Source organism: Megascapheus bottae, chromosome 12 (genome assembly GCF_031878675.1).
Source record: "Megascapheus bottae isolate mThoBot1 chromosome 12, mThoBot2.hap1, whole genome shotgun sequence".
NCBI classification, from domain to species: Eukaryota; Metazoa; Chordata; class Mammalia; order Rodentia; family Geomyidae; genus Megascapheus; species Megascapheus bottae.
In genome coordinates this window covers 15,546,694-15,566,013 of record NC_143520.1, presented here as the reverse complement: position 1 = coordinate 15,566,013, position 19,320 = coordinate 15,546,694, and the positions used below count along the sequence as shown (strand labels likewise).

The 19,320-nt window shown below is 36.7% G+C and overlaps 1 protein-coding gene across 1 annotated transcript in view; it reads right to left on the bottom strand.

Moving 5' to 3' along the window:
* Ttc21b (tetratricopeptide repeat domain 21B) overlaps nt 1–19,320 on the bottom strand; it is a 55,988-nt gene that overhangs the window by 26,858 nt on the left and 9,810 nt on the right. Inside the window, exons 5-17 of the mRNA XM_090342716.1 lie at nt 18,756–18,878; nt 16,709–16,866; nt 14,922–15,006; nt 14,239–14,337; nt 11,400–11,592; nt 10,701–10,798; nt 10,219–10,419; nt 7,563–7,692; nt 5,369–5,526; nt 4,472–4,690; nt 2,537–2,775; nt 1,805–1,877; nt 982–1,092 (exon numbers count right to left, since the gene is read on the bottom strand). Of these exons, the coding sequence (XP_090198842.1) occupies nt 982–1,092; nt 1,805–1,877; nt 2,537–2,775; nt 4,472–4,690; nt 5,369–5,526; nt 7,563–7,692; nt 10,219–10,419; nt 10,701–10,798; nt 11,400–11,592; nt 14,239–14,337; nt 14,922–15,006; nt 16,709–16,866; nt 18,756–18,878 (1,887 nt within the window). The remainder of the gene's footprint in view (nt 1–981; nt 1,093–1,804; nt 1,878–2,536; nt 2,776–4,471; nt 4,691–5,368; nt 5,527–7,562; nt 7,693–10,218; nt 10,420–10,700; nt 10,799–11,399; nt 11,593–14,238; nt 14,338–14,921; nt 15,007–16,708; nt 16,867–18,755; nt 18,879–19,320) is intronic.

Below are 19,320 nucleotides of genomic sequence, written 5' to 3'. Positions count from 1 at the left end.
GAATTGCAGCACAAATATTTTATACAACAGATTTAAGACAAATGCCTAGTTGAAAATAACCTGGCATGTACCTGTATTGTTAATGAAGTACAGCGTTTTCTTTCCCTTTTTCCTGGCACTGGGGGTTGACCACAGGGCCCTTAGGCTTACTTGGAAAACACTCTATCACTTAAATCATGTCTCCAGCTGTTTTTTTACTCTTGCTAGTCCGGGAGCTTGAACTTAGGGCCCGAGCATTGTCCTTGGGCTTTCCTCAAGGCTAGCCTCGCTCTACTACTTGAGCCACAGCACCACCTCAAGCCTTTTCTGAGTATGTGGTACAAGGCTTCCTGCTTGCTAGACAAGCACTCTACCACTAGGCCACACTCCTGGCCTGTCTCTTCAGTAATTTTTGGACTAGAGCTTTGTGTTTATATCTGGTCAAGCAAGGAAAGTGATCCCCCATGTTGGAGCTTCCCAGTGTAGCTGATATGGCAAGTGTGCACCATGCCCAATTACTGGGAACATAGGATCTCACTTTCTTTTTGCTTAGACAATTCTCCAAACACAACTCTCCTGATCTCCTGATCTCTCCCTCTTGAGTAGATGGTTTTATTGACAGAAGTAGAAACACCAGAACATTTTAGTTAAAGGAAAACCTATGGTCTTGATTAGCAAACAAAATGACTCAAAGCACAGCTTGCCTATGATAGTTCAGCATCAAGGACAATTGGTCATGCTTTATTATGTAATGAAAGAACAGAAAGAACAGAAAGTTGTGGTAGCTGATTTGATTACAGTTATCTCTGTAAAGTGAAGCCTAAAAACAATCTCTACAATATGAAGCAAGGAAGAATATGACTTCAAGAAAACTTTCCCCAGAAATACAAGCTCATGAACACAAATTTGGAGTTTTCAAACATGAAAGGATGCTGGAGATTTCTTAGAGAAGAGTGTGACCAATTTGATCCAACAGACATAGTTCAACTATGAAACACTTACTTTGAAATAGTTGTGAGTTTTCACAAGAGCCTTCCCAATTTTGCTTGCCAAAGTCCCATCTTTTGGGTTCTGGTTTAATGCTTGTTCATAGGCGACTATTGCTTCCTCAGGCTAAAATTGTCAGACACAAAAAATAAGCAATAAAAACAGTTAAACTGGATCCCTTTAGGTGACAATATTTTTCTTTTTTCTTTTTTTTTGCCGGTCCTAGGCTTGAGCTCAGGGCCTGAGCACTGTCCTTGGACTTTCTCAAGGCTAGAGCTCTACCACTTGAGCCTCAGCACCACTTCTGGCTTTTTCTATGTATGTGGTACCAAGGAATCGAACCCGGATCTTCATGCATGCTAGGCAAGCACTTTAACCACTAGGCCAAACTCCCAGCCCTGGTGACAATATTTTTATAATTAAATTCTCCCACTGGAATACTTTACGAAAGGAGCCAAGAACTGTTATCCTGTGCTTTTATTAAAAAAAAACACATAAATAATAAAAGAACAAAGTAAGAGCTTCCTGACTTGTCATTTCAAGCACTCTTCCTAAGAGCCACGAGGTCAATGTTCTGTTTAAAGGGGATTCCTCATGCATGCACTATTGTTTCTACTACATAGAACTGTAGCTCTGAATTATTCAGTCTCAATATATAAAAAGAAAGCACTTCTTAATGGAATAACCATCTTCTTTTCATTGAGATGCCTGGATCTATATAAATACTGAATAAGCAGTATAAAAAAGCTATATCCTTTTAATGAAATTACTTTTTGTGAAAGCTATATCACAAAAAGTAATTTAACAAATATAAGCTCAACAATATCAGACATTTTACCTCTTGAATGTTCATGTATGCATCACCAAGAAGAAGAAAGGACCGAGGGCTGGGCATTCTTTCGGCTATTTCTCTGAAAAACAGATCAACTCCACTTAGTTGACTTGAGCTTAGATATTTATATAATGTACATATGTCAAGGCTGATTTAATTGACCAATGTTTTACTACGTTCTTAGAACCACAATATTCCCTTCAATGGTATGATTGTATTTTAGTTGTTGTTTGAGAAGAGTAACCAGTATGTTTCTGTGTGTGTGTTTGTTGTGTGTCCTAGTAACTCCTAAGAATATCATTACAAAATAACTATTAAAATTTCTGCTCTTTCTTTGAGGAAAACTTTTAATCCATGGGTAAGTTTGGTATATATTAACCTATAATCTTCTTTTGCCACAACTAATATACAAGTATTAAATATGGCTATCTATTCTCTGGATTGGTGTTTTTACTTAAGGTTTAGAAGTTATCAGAATGTATGTAACTCTTGCTCTACTATTCTGAGACAGAAAGGCTGGAGATGTGGAAACAATATTTGATGAGATGATTTGAGAAAATAGTAAGCCATACTTCGAAGGAAGCATAAGGATGTTCTCACTAAAGTAAAAACATTAGATAAAGTGTCTGATGGAAAGGATTTATAAAGCATCTATGAAGCAAGTAAAAGGAAGACAAATGGTAGTTGGATTAATTTGGGGGGATAAATGTGTCAAACTATCTGGGTTAAAGTACTTACCGGTAACAAGTGATATATAACATTTTCTCTTTTCTATACTTCAAATAAATATCTGCCATTTTTTCCTTGGTCTCTATGAAGTAAGGCTGCTCAGCAGTGACATTTCGAAGCATGTTCAGAGCCTGCTCAGTGTCTCCTTGGGCCAGGGCTAGGTCTGCATTCGCAATAGTCACCCGCAATTCTTCAGATGTTCCACAAAATTCGTGGATGGCATCTTGTAAAACTTTGGCTGCCTCATGCTGTTAAGATGAAATAAAAATATTCTTTCAGAGCAATCAACAATTTATACTAGAAAGCATCTTTAATGAACTACAACGGATATCAAATAAATAAGTTGATAGATTTTTGGAAAAGTACAAAAAATTAAAACTGAACTCAGAGACTGAAACTAGATGAGTCATTAAATGAGTCATTATTTGTTAACTGGATAAACAGTTTCACAATTAGGAAACAACACTTGCTTCTCTGCTACTATATTTCAATAAACACATTTTACTTAGCATTGTCTTAGCCCATTTAATTTTCACACAACCTTCTAAGACAGCCACTATTTTCTTGTACTAAGAAAGCTAAGATTCAGAATTGAAAGTTTAAGAAATTAAGGAACTAGAACTGTAATTCAGGCAATCAAACATCTTGGCCTTGGATAAGATCCATGACCACACCGCTCCTCATCAAGCAGGAAATTACGTCATTTCTTTGCTTTTTTTTCATTTATTTATTGTAACATATAGAGGGGTTACAGTTACATTCACGAGATAGTAGGTGCATTACTCCTTGCACATTGATACTCCTTCTCATGTTTTTTGTCCCCATTTCCCTTCCCCCACCCCAGTACATTAAGAATAACAATCACACAAGATAAAGCTCTTGTTTCCATATCCTGGAGATCTTTTCATTTCCTCATCCTATATGACCTTATGTATCTAGGCTTTGCTCTATTGTAATCCTCTGCTAGGAGAGTCCTAGACATGTACAATTATTACAAATGAAAGAAACCATTGCTGTCTTATGTGTTTTCACCTCACTTCCAAATTTGAGTCTCAATGAATCTAAATGTCATTTATTTAAAAAATTCTATTGACTTTTTTTCCCCAGGCCCTATTGGTTCATGTCTTTAATTCTACCTACTCAGGAAGCTGAGATCTGAGGGCTTTTGTGTGAATAAGCTCAAAAGGAAGTCCATAAGACTCTTATTTTCAATTAATCAGCCAAAATGGAGCTATGGCTTAAATGGTAGAGTACCAGCCTTGAGTAAAGAAGTTAAGTGCTAAAGGAGAATGCCCAGGCCTTGTGTTTTAGCAAAAGTACAGGTACAGGAATGCACACACATACACACACACACACACACACACACACACTTCATATTATCTTTAGAGATTATAAGATCTACTGACTTCAGAAGCATTAAAGTGTAAAAAAGTACATCTTAACTAGCAGTATTATTTTTAAGTATCCACTTCACTTGTACCCTTTAATAATGATATATTCAGTTTTCTACCTTTTCTCAGATTAGAATTTCAGGTTGCTATTTTCAACTTATTTCAGTACAACTTTCAAATGCATGAGAATGTATATGAATATATCTGTGTGCGTGTGTGTGTGTGTGTGTGTGTGTGTGTGTGTGTGTGTGTATGGTAGGAGTGCATACTTGGGTTAATCCTTTTCAGAACTTGTAAGGTTCTAACTGCATTAGCATTTTACCTCTCATGGTAGCCAAAGTAACCATACATTATATTTCATTGTAGCCAATGTAAGCACACAGAGTTAAATTACCCAGGAACAAATTGTGCTTAATTTTCAAGGTCTTGCAGAAAGCATGCTTTACTCTAAAGTAATGAAAATAAATGTTCTAAACTTTACCCCTTGGTTAAGGGAATTAACTCTGGCTTTTTAACTCGCTACCAAACAAAATTCAGAATCAACCTGACTTACCTGCTCTCCATTTAAACGGTGAACTTCCACCAACTCAAGGAAGATGGATAAACGGTGGCCTCTGTCCACATCAGCTTTCCTGGATTTTGAGGAAACTCCTGTTCTCCTCATTCCTGGTAAATTCATTGCCATATGCAGGGTTGTAATTGCTTCTGCTATTTCTCCCATTTTCTTTTGTGACTGAGCTTTGACCAAATGATATAAAGGATATTCTCTCACCTGGGGAAATATTTAATAGCTCTTTAAAGTTCTCACAGTATAGATATATAAGTTACATTCCAACAAACATTAAAATAATATCACAGTCATCTGTGATTATACAAGGTCTGTTTCTCTCCTATTAGTAACTTCCTAATAATCATGTATGTTGTTATATCAGACTCTACCCAGCATCTTGCTGCATAGCAAGCTGCTGATCAAGAGAGAAAAGAAAACACAACAACAAGCTGGACTAAGTATTTCTACACTCTGTGATCCCAGCTATGAGGTTGAAAAATTACAGTCCAGGCAAGGCTTGGACAAAAAAATACAAGGTCTTATCCAAACACTAAAGCAAAAACTGGTTCTTAGGTCTTAGAACATCTACCAGCAAGCAGGATCCTGAGTTCAAACCTCAGTACTACCACCACCACCACACCCCAAAATATTAAAGTTGGATGAGAATTATGACTATATTTAGAGGCAGAGACAGAATATAGCTTTGGCTATATGCCAAATTCAAGTCCAAGCTGGAGCCTATCATAAGAAATATCCTTCAGAAATAAATAAGCAACAGAAAACAGCAACAAAATGTCATTAATTATCAGTATATTATAGGCATATATATAAAAAGGCTAAATGTGCAAATATTCACTAAAGGTTCGAAGCAGATGATAAGTCTCAGTTGGGTATACTTACATCAAAATTATAGCTCAGACAAAGTTCAAGAGACTGAGAACATAACTTGAACTTTTCTTGAGACAAATAAACCTGAGCCATCAAGAGATGAGCATCTGCGTAGGAGGGATTATGCTCTAGGCAGTGCTGTAGGTTGTTATATGCAGCTTCAATATCCCCTAAAAGAAAAAACAATCCACTATATTTCAGATGTGGGGACTTGATAGAAGGACAAGTGTTTGGCTATACATAGTAGAGTGTTTATACTTCAAGTCTTCTGTTCATAAGGCTGTAATTTCAGTCCTACCTGAATGAGTCAGCTTCCTCTTAGTCTACAAGAAGAAAAGACCTGCAAGTCAGGCCTGCACTTGATCATGATTAGCAAGTCAGTAAGGGCATAAGAGGATATGAGTCATTGCTCAGTATTGGAGACAGGCTTTTATGCTCACCTGTATTTTCCTTGTTAAAAATCCTAGTTACTCAGGAGACTGAGAGCTCAGGGTGGCAGTTAGAAGCCAGTTTGAGCAGGAAGGTCTATACTCTTATCTCCAATAAACTACCAAAAAAGCTAGTAGTGGGGTTGTAGCTTAAGAGGTAGAGGACCAGCCTTGAACAAAAAAGCTCAGGGACAGTGGCTTGAGCCTATGCCCCCCATCTAAGCCCTGGGACTGACAACCACACACAAAGTTTTATTAGCTGGGCATAGTGGTTTATATGTATAATTCGAATACTCAGGAGACTGAAGCAGAAAGATCCAAAGGTCTACATCATCTGGGACTATTTGGTAAAATCCTTGTCTATCCAAAACAATGAAAGCGACAATGTTTTATCTAATCTTCCATTCAAGTAGGTTAAGTAAGAAAAATATTCATGTATCTAGAATTCTGTTGTTTTCACCTATGTTGCCAAAAAACATATGGGCTAACAATCATTCTTATCTGTAACACTCATTACTATTATGTATAATGACAAAATAAACATAAAGATACTCTCTAGAGAGCCCTAAGTCTGAGCTATAGATTCAAAATGCCTTTAAAACCAACTGCAAATGTAAATGTTTTGGAACCTGTCTGTCATTTATTTGGTAGCCTCAAAATACAAGAAAATGGTTATGATTTATGCATCAAGAAAGATAGACCTGATTTTAGGCTGAGGGAGGAGCTTACAGAACACCCCAAATTTGTACCCAGCGAGTCAGGAGTCCAGGGATGTCTGATGCAAGTATAGGCTTATGGTAGACTATCTGCTCTCATGTAGCTAGTGTCAGAAGTCACTGCAGCCAGCTACATAGCAAGAACACCACTACTGAAAATTGAGGATAGTTGAAAGGTGAAATAAGCTTTTGAAATCATGTTAAGTTTCTTACTGAAAATAGTTAACAGTAGAGTACAAAAAACAGTTAAGGTAATCACTTCGTTATATAAAAGCAAAAAATATTTATAGAATAGCTTTAAATTGATATTCACTTGGCACAGCATTCAGCGGGGAGAGACATTTACAATACATATATTATACTATATTATACTATATGCATGACATGATGGTTTTTTGTTTTTTTGTTTTGTTTTGTGGGTCATTGGGCTTGACCTCTGGGCCTATCTCTGAGCTCTTCAGCCAAAGCTATCACCCTACCCCTTAAGCCATAGCCCCACTACCTCTTTTCTAGTGATTAATTAGAGATAAGAGTCTCTCAGTCTTTAGTGCCTGGGCTAGCTTTGAATCTTAATCCTCAGATCTCAGCCTCCTGAGTAGCTACTGCACTGGCATGATGATCTATTTTTATGTGTAAAATCATTATATTTGTGTAAAAGCTAAATGCACATTTTAAAATTATATTTAACTGTTATCTGAAAGTAAATAAGAATTAATCAGTACCTTTCATAAGAACTTGAAACATGGTATACATTATGCTTGGTTACACAATTTAACAATTATAATTTAATACAGACTACATGTTCTTTTTATAATCTCCAATAGCTGATACTTTTAAAAATTGATAAAACTGAATATTACCAATCATTCACTGGAGCCACAAAAAAGTTCAAGTAATTTTTCAAGAATCAAATGTGTTTTATATTTAGGATTTGGGGATAAAATAAATCACTTATCGAGTCACATGGAAAATATAGACTTTAGGTGACTATTCTGAATATGATGCAATACTTATAAACATCAGAATTCAAAATTATTTTAACACTGTAAGGTAATACTGTACCTGACAAATATTTTACTTTTGCTATTAGGAAGATAGCTTGTAGAAGACCTGGTACTGTTCTTACTATTGTCTCCAGGACTGAGGTACAACGTCTGAGGAGTGGAGAAAGAGGCTGCCCCGGACTTGAAGGCTATACAAAACAAATCACATCTTTTTGTAAATTCACATAGTATTTAACTTAAGGTACATCAACTTCTTACATGTTCTTAAATGAATTCTATACAGTACTGAAATTAATTCTACAGTAGCTACTCATTCAATTTTGCTTCTTATACAGGCTAAAGAAGCTTTTTTTGTGCCTTGAACACCAGGACTTTATACTACTTTCCAGAGTAGTAGATACAAATTACATTCTTTAAAAAAATGTTATTTTTTGCCTAGAATAACTGAAAACACATGGAAAGTGTATAAATGAGAATCAGGAACCAAGTAATAACTAAACTTAATAATTCATTAAATACATATATAATGGGTCTTTTCAAGACTTGGTCTCATTATGTTGTTCAGGCTAGCCTTGAACATGCAGTCTCTCTCCTGCCTCACTCTCACAACTATTGAGATTGCAGGGATTAAGTATAAGCAGGGGACAATTTTCACATTTTGTCATTTAACAAGTTTGCACATGCACTTGACAAAAGAAAAACAGGTATACAGATGATCTGTTAACAATTTAATTTTAAAGAAAACAATGTACCTCCATGAATGAAGAACAGAGGTAGAAAATTTTTAGTATTTCTCCACAAAAATAGCATTGTAGACTCAGGGAGAAACTGGTATCACAGAAACTTTGAGTGTGCCACTATGAAGTACCACAAACGAGGGTCAGGCCAGAACCAGGGGTCACAAGTCAGAATCAGTTCTGTAATTTGCTGTGGCTGTAGATTACAGGCAAACAGCACTGCCTAGTTTCTTTATGACTTGGAAGAAAAAAGTATCTCAGGTTTAAATCAAAGCTTAGTTATGATATAGGAAGAAACTGGTAGCTGGAAGCCACAACACTCATCCAAATGACCTGAAGCCAGCAAAGCCACTACCCTCAGCCAGCTTGAATGGGAAGCCAACTGGAAACTTCATCAGGAACTTAAGCAGCCCAGGCAAAGGCCGTGTCAGCAAACACAGGGTAATAATAAGACAGAATTGTAAAAGTGGACTTGAGAGAGGCCCAATGGGAGGAGGAAGGGGAAAGGAGAAGGTGATGTGGTGTGAGTATGGTCAATGTTTATATGAAAATAATATAATGAAACAAATTCAAAATCTTCCTTTTTTTTGGTTGGTACTGGGACTTGAACTCTGGGCCTGGGCATGGTCCCTGAGCTCTTCAGCTCAAGGCAACTGCCCTACCTGTTGAGCCACAGCACCACTTCTGGTTTTCTGGTGGTTAATTGGAGATCAAAGTCTCAGGGACTTCAGTGCCTGGGCTGGATTTGAACCTTGAGCCTCAGATCTCAGCCTCTTGAGCAGCTAGGATTACAGGCACAAGCCACTGAGTCTGGCTTCAAATTCTTTTAAGATGGGGAGAAGGAGGTATGGAAAAAGAGTAAAATAAGTAAATTTGATAAAACTCTCTATATTGAAATATCTTAATAGATACTTTTGTGCAACTAATTTATGTCAATAAAAATGTAATGCCTCCCCCCAAAGAAAAACCCATTCGAATTGCTGGCTAGGTTTATAATATTCTGGTAAAATAATGAGAAAAGTAGGATACATAGCTGGAGTAAAGGCTCATCTATGCTGTACCTAATACCTTGCTCCACCTACAGTTTATTATCAGTACAGCAGTCAAGAAATCCTTTAAAATTAAAGTCTCCCTGACTTTACCCATGCTGGGAGAATGCTAAGAACTTTTCTTTTAGCGAAGATATCCCTGGGTGTTGAATTAGGATCTGAGCATAATAAAGTTAGGGTGCCTGAAACTTTGTGCTGACTATAACAACTGTAGACTAAGGGATCCATGTGAAGTAGGAAAAAACTCTGGTAGTGAACACGGATTCTGTTCTCAGTTCTACACAAGTAATTAATGCTTGTATGAGATCACCATGATTGCCTGAGAATGAGATAAACTGGATAGCAAATGACAATAAGGTTCTATATAAAATAGATGAAAAGATCTAAAGGGATGTGATAACCTGAATAATTGGATAAGACCCGGGTTCGATTCCTTGGAACCACATACATAGAAAAGCAGAAAGTGATGCTGTGGCTCAAGTGGTAGACCACTAGCCTTGAGGAAAGCTCAAGGACAGTGCCCAGGTGAAAACAACAACAACAACAACATCAACAAACAAAAAACAACTACAGAGTACAATTTGATGTAGCACAGGAAATGCAGTTTAATCATCCCAGGTCTATCCTAAGAACTGCATTTTTCTAGCTAATCCAGAGTCTAGGTGACACATGAAGTTGATATTATAGAAAGCAAACACAATGGTTGTCAGATAACTTGTAATACTTCTAAAAAGGAATGACAAAGCAATATTTAGAATTCAACTTTATTAGTAGCAATCATTCCTAAATAAGTAAGCTTCTTTTTTAAAAATGTTTCAACTATTACAGTGACAAATGTTAGCATTTTGAGGTGTGGATATAGTTTAATATGTTAAAGATAAAACATTACTACATTAAAAAACATAAATATATCCTTGGAAATACTTGCCTGCATTGGACAGAAATTCAGATATTCTACAATAACTTCTAGCAGGAAATCAGGATTTAGCTTTTCAAAATACTGTATGCCAAGAGGTAACTCTTCTAAGTTTGAGAAATGAGTATCCAAGACATCATCTAACAATTTTATAACTTCTTCTTGTCGCTTATTTTTTTGCATAGCAAGAACTGCATGTAAATAGATTAATTCCTGCAAAATAAATTGTTTCCATGAATTATTCCATTCAGTTTTAAAGCCATTCAATTATGGCTTGGATATCAAATGCACATCAAGCATTATTTACATGCAAGTGTTCTGACTCAGTGTTAGTGTGTGGGTAGACTTTCAGGAGTATGGGGGAAGGTATAAGTTAACAAAGGCCATATAGGTTAAAGTTAGTATGGGACAGGACTTTCAAGGAACTATATAAATAAGAACATGTCCTGTTTCACAAATAGTAGCTGGGATCTAGCATCTAGCTTGTACTGTACCGCACATTTCCCCATGGACTGCTGAAATTCACTGAAGAATTCTAGCTGCTGGTCTGCATCCTCTAACTGCCCTTCGATTAACTGACATCGAATAAGTCCTAAAACCAAACAAGATAGAAAGAGTCCAGAGGTCATACCAAGTCCAGCATGTACATCAAGCTAACATAAAGAATATTAATGACACATTTTCCCCCACCCTGGGAGTTTTAAAAACTACTAATTTTTAAAAATCCCAGAAAATAAAAGGAAAGAAAGAAAGAAAGAAAGAAAGAAAGAAAGAAAGAAAGAAAGAACAAAAGAATATGGGTAACTTTGGACACACACACACACATATATGCCAAAAGTATTTTATTATGAAATACTTCATAAAAACCTACTCTTTCAGCCGGGTGCCAGTGGCTCACACCTATAATCCTAGCTACTCAGGAGGCTGAGATCTGAGGATGGGGATTCAAAGTCAGCCTGGACACGGGAGTCTTATCTCCAGTTAACCACCAGAAAACTGGAAGTAGCACTGTGGTTCAAGTGGTAGGGCATTAGCCTTGAGCTGAGGAGCTCAGGGACAGTGCCTAAGCCCAGAGTTTAATATCCCCACAACCAACAGGAAAAAAAAAATTCTCTAGAGATATTTGTAAAAGACATTTATAAATAAGGTATGTACTTTCTTCTTGAATGACAGGTAGAGAAAGGATGTCTTACCAGTGACTGCAGAGATACTAGTCTCATTAAGGGTCATAGCTGTCTTGTACCACTTCCATGCCTCTTTCACTTTGCCTTGGAAAATCATTTGGTATCCAAGCTCTGTAGCAATTTCTGGCTGGTGAGGGGTTAGATTAAAAGCTCTTTCTAGAAATGTTTGAATTTTCTGAAGAATGAGCGGACTACGTCCACACTGAAAAATAAACAAAGGAACTTGAATAAGACTGAAATGGAACATTCCTACTCAGAGTGATAGATGACTATATATTTTTTTCTAAATAGATACCTTACTTGTATTTCTTAGGAGTGAAAAAAGGAATAAAATTGTTTTCATAATAAGATGCTTGTTGCATAGATAATGCTTCAAGAATGAGTTGATAACTTATAAAAAATATTTCCTAATTCTATATCCTACAGGTCCTTTCAATTAGCGTCATACTCTATGGCCTTATATATCAAGGTTTTGCTCTATTGCAAATCTCTGCTAGGAGAGCCCAAGGTTTCTACTGATTATGACAAATGCGGGAAACCATTGAGCCTAAGTTCCTTTGAGTCTGGCTTACTTCACCTAATATGATTTTTTCTAAGTCTTTCCATTATCTGATATATGGGATTTATTTGTATTTGGTTATTTGAAATTGAATAGGGAATGGGGGAAAACAAGATGGGGGGGGGTGGGAGGGAAGGTAATGGGGACCAAGACATGTGAAAGGGTATCAATGTATGTGAATTAATGCACCTTCTATCTGGTAAATATCATGTAACCCTTTTATTAATTACAATAAAAAATATAAAAAAAGACACACACACACAAAAATAAAACAGAAATTTAAAAGGCCTACACACACACACACACACACACATACACACACACACAAAATATTTCCTAATACAAATTTTACAAAATTGCTTTCTTGGAAAAGTTTACAAGCTAGTGATACTATGTAACAGTATATTTATGGCTGTTTTATTTTTATTTATTTATTTTTGCCAGTCTTGGGGCTTGAACTCAGGCTCTTGGTGCTGCTCCCTGAGCTTCTTCTGCTCAAGGCTATTGCACTACCACTTGAGCCTCAGCCCCACTTCTGACCTTTTCTGAGTAGTTTATTGGAGATAAATCACACATAGTTTCCTGACTGAGCTGACATGGAACTGCGATCCTCAGACCTCAGCCTCCAGAGTAGCTAAAATTACAAGTGTGAGCCACCAGTGCCCCATCTTATGAATATTTCAGGGATGAGACAGGAGACAGGAAAATCATTCTTTCAAAGCTTTTCAATGTGCATATATAGTTAAGTAAAATACTAGGACTACTGTTACTATTTTCCCTTTAGACATGAAAAATCACATTAAAAGAAAACAACACTAAAAGACCACATCTTAGTCTTAAACAGTTCTATTCATTAGTGGCGATATTTCTTCTAGCCTTCCTTCCTTCTTTTCTTCTCTCTTCTTTCTCCTTTCTCCACTAGCCTTCCCTCCTTCCCTTTCTTCCTGTGTCCCCCTTTCTTCTTTTTGCTAGTTCTAGGGCTTAAATTCACGGCCTGAGGACTGTCCCTAAGATGTTATGCTCAAGACTAGTATTCTATCACTTGAACCACAGTTTCACTTTCTGCTATTTTGGTAAGAATGTCATGGATTTTCCTGTCTAAGCTGGGTTTGAGCCATGGCCCTCAGATTTCAATCTCCTGAGTAGCTAGTATTATAGGCATGAGCTACTGGTGCCAACTAAATATATTACTTTTGAAGATGAAAATTTTCAAATGTAACACACTTACATAAATACACAAGTACATGTAAGTAATTTAGCTTACTAAATTAAATTGACTAAATGAAATTATGTGCAACAGTAAGACCAATTTCTCAATTCAGACTTATGTATTTTTTTTATAATTGGCAACCTATATGTAAATAAGAGGATTCAGTTTGCTTGTCTAGTTTAGCAATTAAGACCATTAACTTTGTCTTTAAACTTACTGAAAATGATTCATGAATTATTTTATGTGCATATTTTTTCTTATTTCTGATGATCTTTCCTAAGCCTCATTTTTATGAGATTCTGCTATATGTCCTCAGTCATTTTTGGATTACCTTGAGTACTTGGAATAGAAATAGATTCTTTATTACTGTATGAGAAATAAGATTTGAAAGTCTTTTTTTCCACCAAAATAGTGAATTAATTAATTTTAAACTTCTTTCCAAATTTTATAAAACCAAACAAAAGCAAAGAACAATCCTAATCATAAATCCTAACTTCTGATCGAAAGAAAGCATTTTCTATTTCCTTTGCCTGGTAGCCACTTCCCTGGCTGTGAAAAGGAGTGTCACTTCCTACATGAAATCTTGAAGGCTTTTTTTTTATTTCTTCTTTCTGGTGGCACAGGCTTTTGAATTCAGAGCTGTGTGCTAGCGAAGAGGGCGTTCTACCACTAGAGTCATAACCAGATCGTGAGTTAGCCAGCCGAGACAGCTGTTTACACTTAAAGTTGGATGACAGTTAGGTGCCCAGCTTTTTGCTGAAATGGAGGAAGGAGCTGTCTCATAAACATTCTGCTTGGATCATCTCAGAGTGATTCTTCTAGATAGCTACTAGATAGTTAGGACTATGGGCATGAATCACCATGATAACAGAAGAATAACTATTCAAGTTGGAAACTACCTTCTCTCAACCAATTTTGTTAGGTTCTTTTCACATACTTAGATTCCTGTCATAGTTTCACTCTAGGCCATATGCTCTTCAGAGCCTCACTCTTTGTGACTAATTCAGAGTCTAATAATACTACTTATAATCATCATCATCACTATCATCAAAGCCCTGATACATGGAAGGGACTCTTACCGTTCTACTGAAGGCTAATGTAATCTTATAAAACAGGTGAGCATTCTGTGGTTCCATGGTATTTAATGCGTTTCCTAAATGCTCCAACTTAGTGGTAGCCTAAAACAAAAGTAACCCATATTAAATTTAAAATACACTAAGAAAAAAAGGATATAATACATACATATTGATAGTTACTTTAAGAAACCTTTATTTTTATAAAATACTGTTACTTATATTGTACATGTGCATATTTCATATCTAGCATCACCAAGTATGTTAATCTGCTGTAGTATAAATTTTACATTAAAATATGACACACACTGCAATAAATAACTGAAGGTATAAATTCACAGGGAAACTTTCACTATATTGTATTGGTTTTACTAGCTGACACAAGCAGCTAACTTCTTCATAAGGAGGCATTTCTGGTGATCAACTAAAGCTACTATGTTGAACTTCAGGTGGGAGATAAAGTATGAGTGAGACTTCAGATTTAATGCCAGCATTGTGGGAAAATTAAAGGACTTGAACAAACTGAAAATATGTATTTAAGGGGAAAAGGTTAAGTGGATTGGTTGAGTTACCATTTGCTGTAGCTACGTTAATCTGAACTAGCTTGTAGCTCAGATTAATCTCAACCACATCATCCTCCTGCCTCAGCCTCCCATACCCTGCTGTAATACAAAACTAAAGACACTTACCTTCTCCACGTCCCCCACCCTGCACAAATAGTAAAGAGCTAGCATCCTCAGTGCCTCCACGTTTTGACTGTCTTGCAGCAGCAACCTGAAGGAAGCATGTGAATTAATTTTAGTTAATCTTGACATAAAATTTTATGCTTCCTTTGATTGAAAGGCTTGAAAGGAGTGTTTGCTTACTCAAATTAGTTTGTATGGCATCCACATTATTTAAAGTTAAAACACTGTTTGGCTGGAAATTAATTTAATTAAAAAATCTACTTTATTGTGTGTGTGTGTGTGTGTCTGTGTGTGCACGCACGCGCGCAATAGTCATAAGGCTGGCACTCAGGGCCCGAGTACTGTCCCTGAGCTTTTTTTGCTCAAGGTTAGTGCTCTACCACTTGAGTCACAGCTCCATGTCACCAGCTCCCCCCAACCCCATCTCCTTTACAAGTACCCATTTCCTGGTGTTTACTTTGTTGTACTGTGAGCCCTTCTAAGGAATCATGTGTTAAAATCATGAGTCGACTGGACCAGTCCCATTAAGTCCTGTGGAAATTGTAACTAACATATTATCTAACTCTATTACAAAAATGTTTTAAATGTTTAATCACCTAGGAATCATTCTAGGAATGCCATCATGGGTCAGACAAAACTACTAGTGCTGGGGGTGGGGGGGAGGGAAATGGGGACCAAGACATGAGAAAGGGGATCAATGTACGTGAATTAATGTACCTTCTATCTGGCAAGTATAATGTAACCCTTCTATTAATTACAATAAAAATATATGGAAAAAAACTATTAGTGCTATCACTACAATAAAACAGATTCTCATGTCACCAAAATAGAAAATATAATGAAATACAATCACAACAATGATTTAAAAAAAATCCAAAATAAAAACAAGTGTGAAGATCTTAACCAAAACAGCATCTTCATGTGACTGCAGTCACCTGCCAAAGCAGCTCCAGACAAGACCTAGTCCCTATTACCAGAATTTCTCCTATGAATTGGGACAATGGATTAAAAATGGTCTTCTTCCTGCTTTTTCCCTTATTTCCTTGCCCACATATTGTTCTCAACATAGAAGAATGATAGAAATATGATTCAGAACATGGTACTTTTCTACCCCAAATGATAGTGCTTTCACATTTCAGGAGAGAAATCAAAAGGCTTCTACTGGCTGAGAAGAGCATGCCCGCTGGCTGTCACTCCTCATCTCCAAATCAAAATCTGCTCATCTCTCTTAATCCTTCCCCCTGACTCCCAGGGATTTGTATTGGTGTTTCATTCATTTTTGATCTTCTTCTAGTTGTCTTCACAGTTTACTCCCTTACCTTCTGCTCCTGGCTCAAATGCCATCTCCTAGGTAAGTCTCTTCTCACACCAACTTGTATCATTATACTCAATGCCCTGGCACTCCTACTCTCCTTTTTTTCTCCACAGCACTTGTACCAATTTGCCAATCTGCTTCTTCATGTTGCCAGTCCACCTTTCCTCTCTCTTCAATCAAATCTCCAGGGCACAGCCATATTCTCCTATTTGCCTACAGGAAAGTCTGTCTTGGCACTCAGACATTGCAGTAAAGGAAAATACTGTTTTCAAAAGAATCATTTAGGTTTCTTTAATTCCATGGTGTTTTAAAAAACCGGTTCCAGCTGATCTTAAAGATGAAACAATTTTATGCTGCTTTAAGAAAACCTCATAACAAAAGGGAATCAGACAAACAAACCACAGATTCTTTTTTTGCCCTAATTATTCTACTCAGATCCAAAAAAAAGTCTAGGACTTAAAAAAAAAACCTTAACCTTTGCGCTGTCTCAACTGTCTGGTCCCAGTCCTGCAAGGCTAGTTGTAATTTCATTTTCTTTTCAAAAGCAGGAAGGAAGGTAGGAAAGTTCACAATGATCTGGTTCACGGTTTCCAGGGCGCCTGAGAAATTCTGACGCAGCTCAAGGCACTGTACCTAGTGGAGAAAGGTGACCCCAGTTACAGTCAGACGGCTCAATGTACTCAGCATGGCAGGTAACACACTAATGTACAATACCTTCTGATTTTTCTGAAGAGAGCACATCACTTCTATAACGAGAAAACAACAACAACCCCCACAAAAAAAATAACAAGCTATTTTGCTGTGGTTTGAGTGTTTCTGTCTGCTCCGAGCTCATGTTAAAACGTAATCTCCATTGCAGCAGTGCTGGGAGGTGGGGACTAAATGGAACATTTAGTGTTCATACTTAGGATATAAACAATTATACAAAGAGCCTATGGTAATGGGTTTACTTATTTGTGATTTTCTGCTATGTGAGAGATAGCTTTTCCCCCGCTGGAAGAGGGAGTATTTGAAGTATCATCTTGGAAGCAGAGACAGGGCCCTTACTAGACTTCGAACTTCCTGGGGCCTTCACCTTTTACCCTGACCTCAATTTCCACATGCAACAGAATTGTGAGAAACAAATTTCTTCTCCTTATAAATAAACCATTTTCAGGTATTTTGTCAAAGCAACACACATCGGACAAAGCCAGACTCACTTAACAAAATAATTCAAATAACCTTTGAGTACTAAAGGAAAAAAGTTAAATCTTTTCTCAGTTGTTTATATTAGCAAGTGTAAAAGATCATGAATTAGCTTTTCTTTAAAGAATAAACAAGAAAAAGAATGAAGAAAAAAACTGTTATAAAGATGCTAAATCTCCCTTCTTCTAATGGTACAACTGGGTAATCATCCTGAATGTTACTTGTCCTGGTGACAGAAACATGAAGCTCTGTAGTCAAACAAGGCGATGAGAAGAGTTACCTGGGAATATCAAGGCAATCCAAGTTAATGATTTTCTAATGAAGTTCTTTCTCACATATAATTGTTTTTGAGACAAAATCTTACTACGTAATCCAAGTTGGTCTTAAATTCAGGATGCAGCATTTCTGTCTCAGCCTAGATACTAGGATTACAGATAGGCACCATCCATATGCTACTTAAATTTATTCACTTATTTTGCTGAATATTGAAGAACAAAACTTGTGTTTCATGTTATTAAGGTTTGAGGACCCACCTTAAATACTTTCATTACTAGAGACAACTTTCATAGTTCCTCATTCCTCCCACTGTCTGTCAGTCAGACCATACTATTTCTCTGCTGAGATCTTTTCATTAGCTGCCTCTCTGCATGATTCAGAGCAAAGTAAAAGTCAAAAGTCTTCCAGAGCAGACTGATCTCTCCTTGTGGCCTCTGAGCCCACACTCCCCCTCTTTCCTGCAGAGTTCACTTCCCTCTCCATTCACTGTCACCTGCCTTGGGTCCTCATTTCACTCTGTATGTGACTCCAGTTATCTCTTCTGTAATACTTTCCTCAGTATCCACAGGATTATAATCATCTCTCTCTGTTCAAAAGTCACTGACTTTTTTGTTCAAAAATCTCTATGTGCAACTTTGTGACTGGCTCTCCTTTTCCATCTTCTCCAGTATTATGTATTTTCCACTGTGTGATATACTGCCATCTAATACAATGCATGATTTACTTATTTTACTCATCCTTCATTTCCTTCAGTAGAATATAACACAGGTTTTACTTTGCTCAATTCATCCCTGCTGTTTATAGTGACATCTTACACATAGGTGACATATAGTCAATGTTTGAGCGAAGAATTTAACAAACACAATGCCCACTCTGGAAGCAGGCATGCTAGTAGAGAAGGCCTTTCTCTAGTTGCATGCAACACAAATGCAGGTCCCCCTGGGAGCTGCTGACACCATCATGAAAAGGTCAGTGTTTGTCAAACTTCGTGCTTTTGTTAGGTTTTTGAATGTTCTAAGTAAATTTTAAAATGTGATTTGTTCACCTTTACTACAACTCACCTTACCCAGAAGAGCAAAAATATCATTGCCATCTTGTAATCCTTCCTCAAAACTTCGTAGTGCTTTTTTGGTATAAGGTTCTTTTCCTTTTGTAATATCAAGCCATGCTTTCAAAATCTGCCCCTGTAAAATGAAAAAGGCTCACTTAGATCTGCTTCCATTTTGTTTTAGAAATAATATATATATATATATATATATATCGAAGGAGGTAAAGTTAATGTCACTTTTGAAGTAGTTAAAAACGGAAAGGGCATTTCCAAAGACTATCATAACAATTAAATTATACATAGTTAGATTGCCGCTAAGCTTTTGGGGTATAGTATCAGAAACAAAGTTATGAATTTTAGCCTTTAAGATCATTACTAGGCTCCATATAAGTATTACAAAGTTTCCCAAATAGCCACTAGTGCTAAAACCAATATTCTCTAAGGATTACTAGTAAATTATTTTGGACACATGACCTAAATGAAATAGCACAGTTTTTCATTAATATGAAAAAGATGTCTTGTTTCACCCACAAAAGATCCAGATAACTGCTGATAATTGTGCACAATGTTTTGTTATT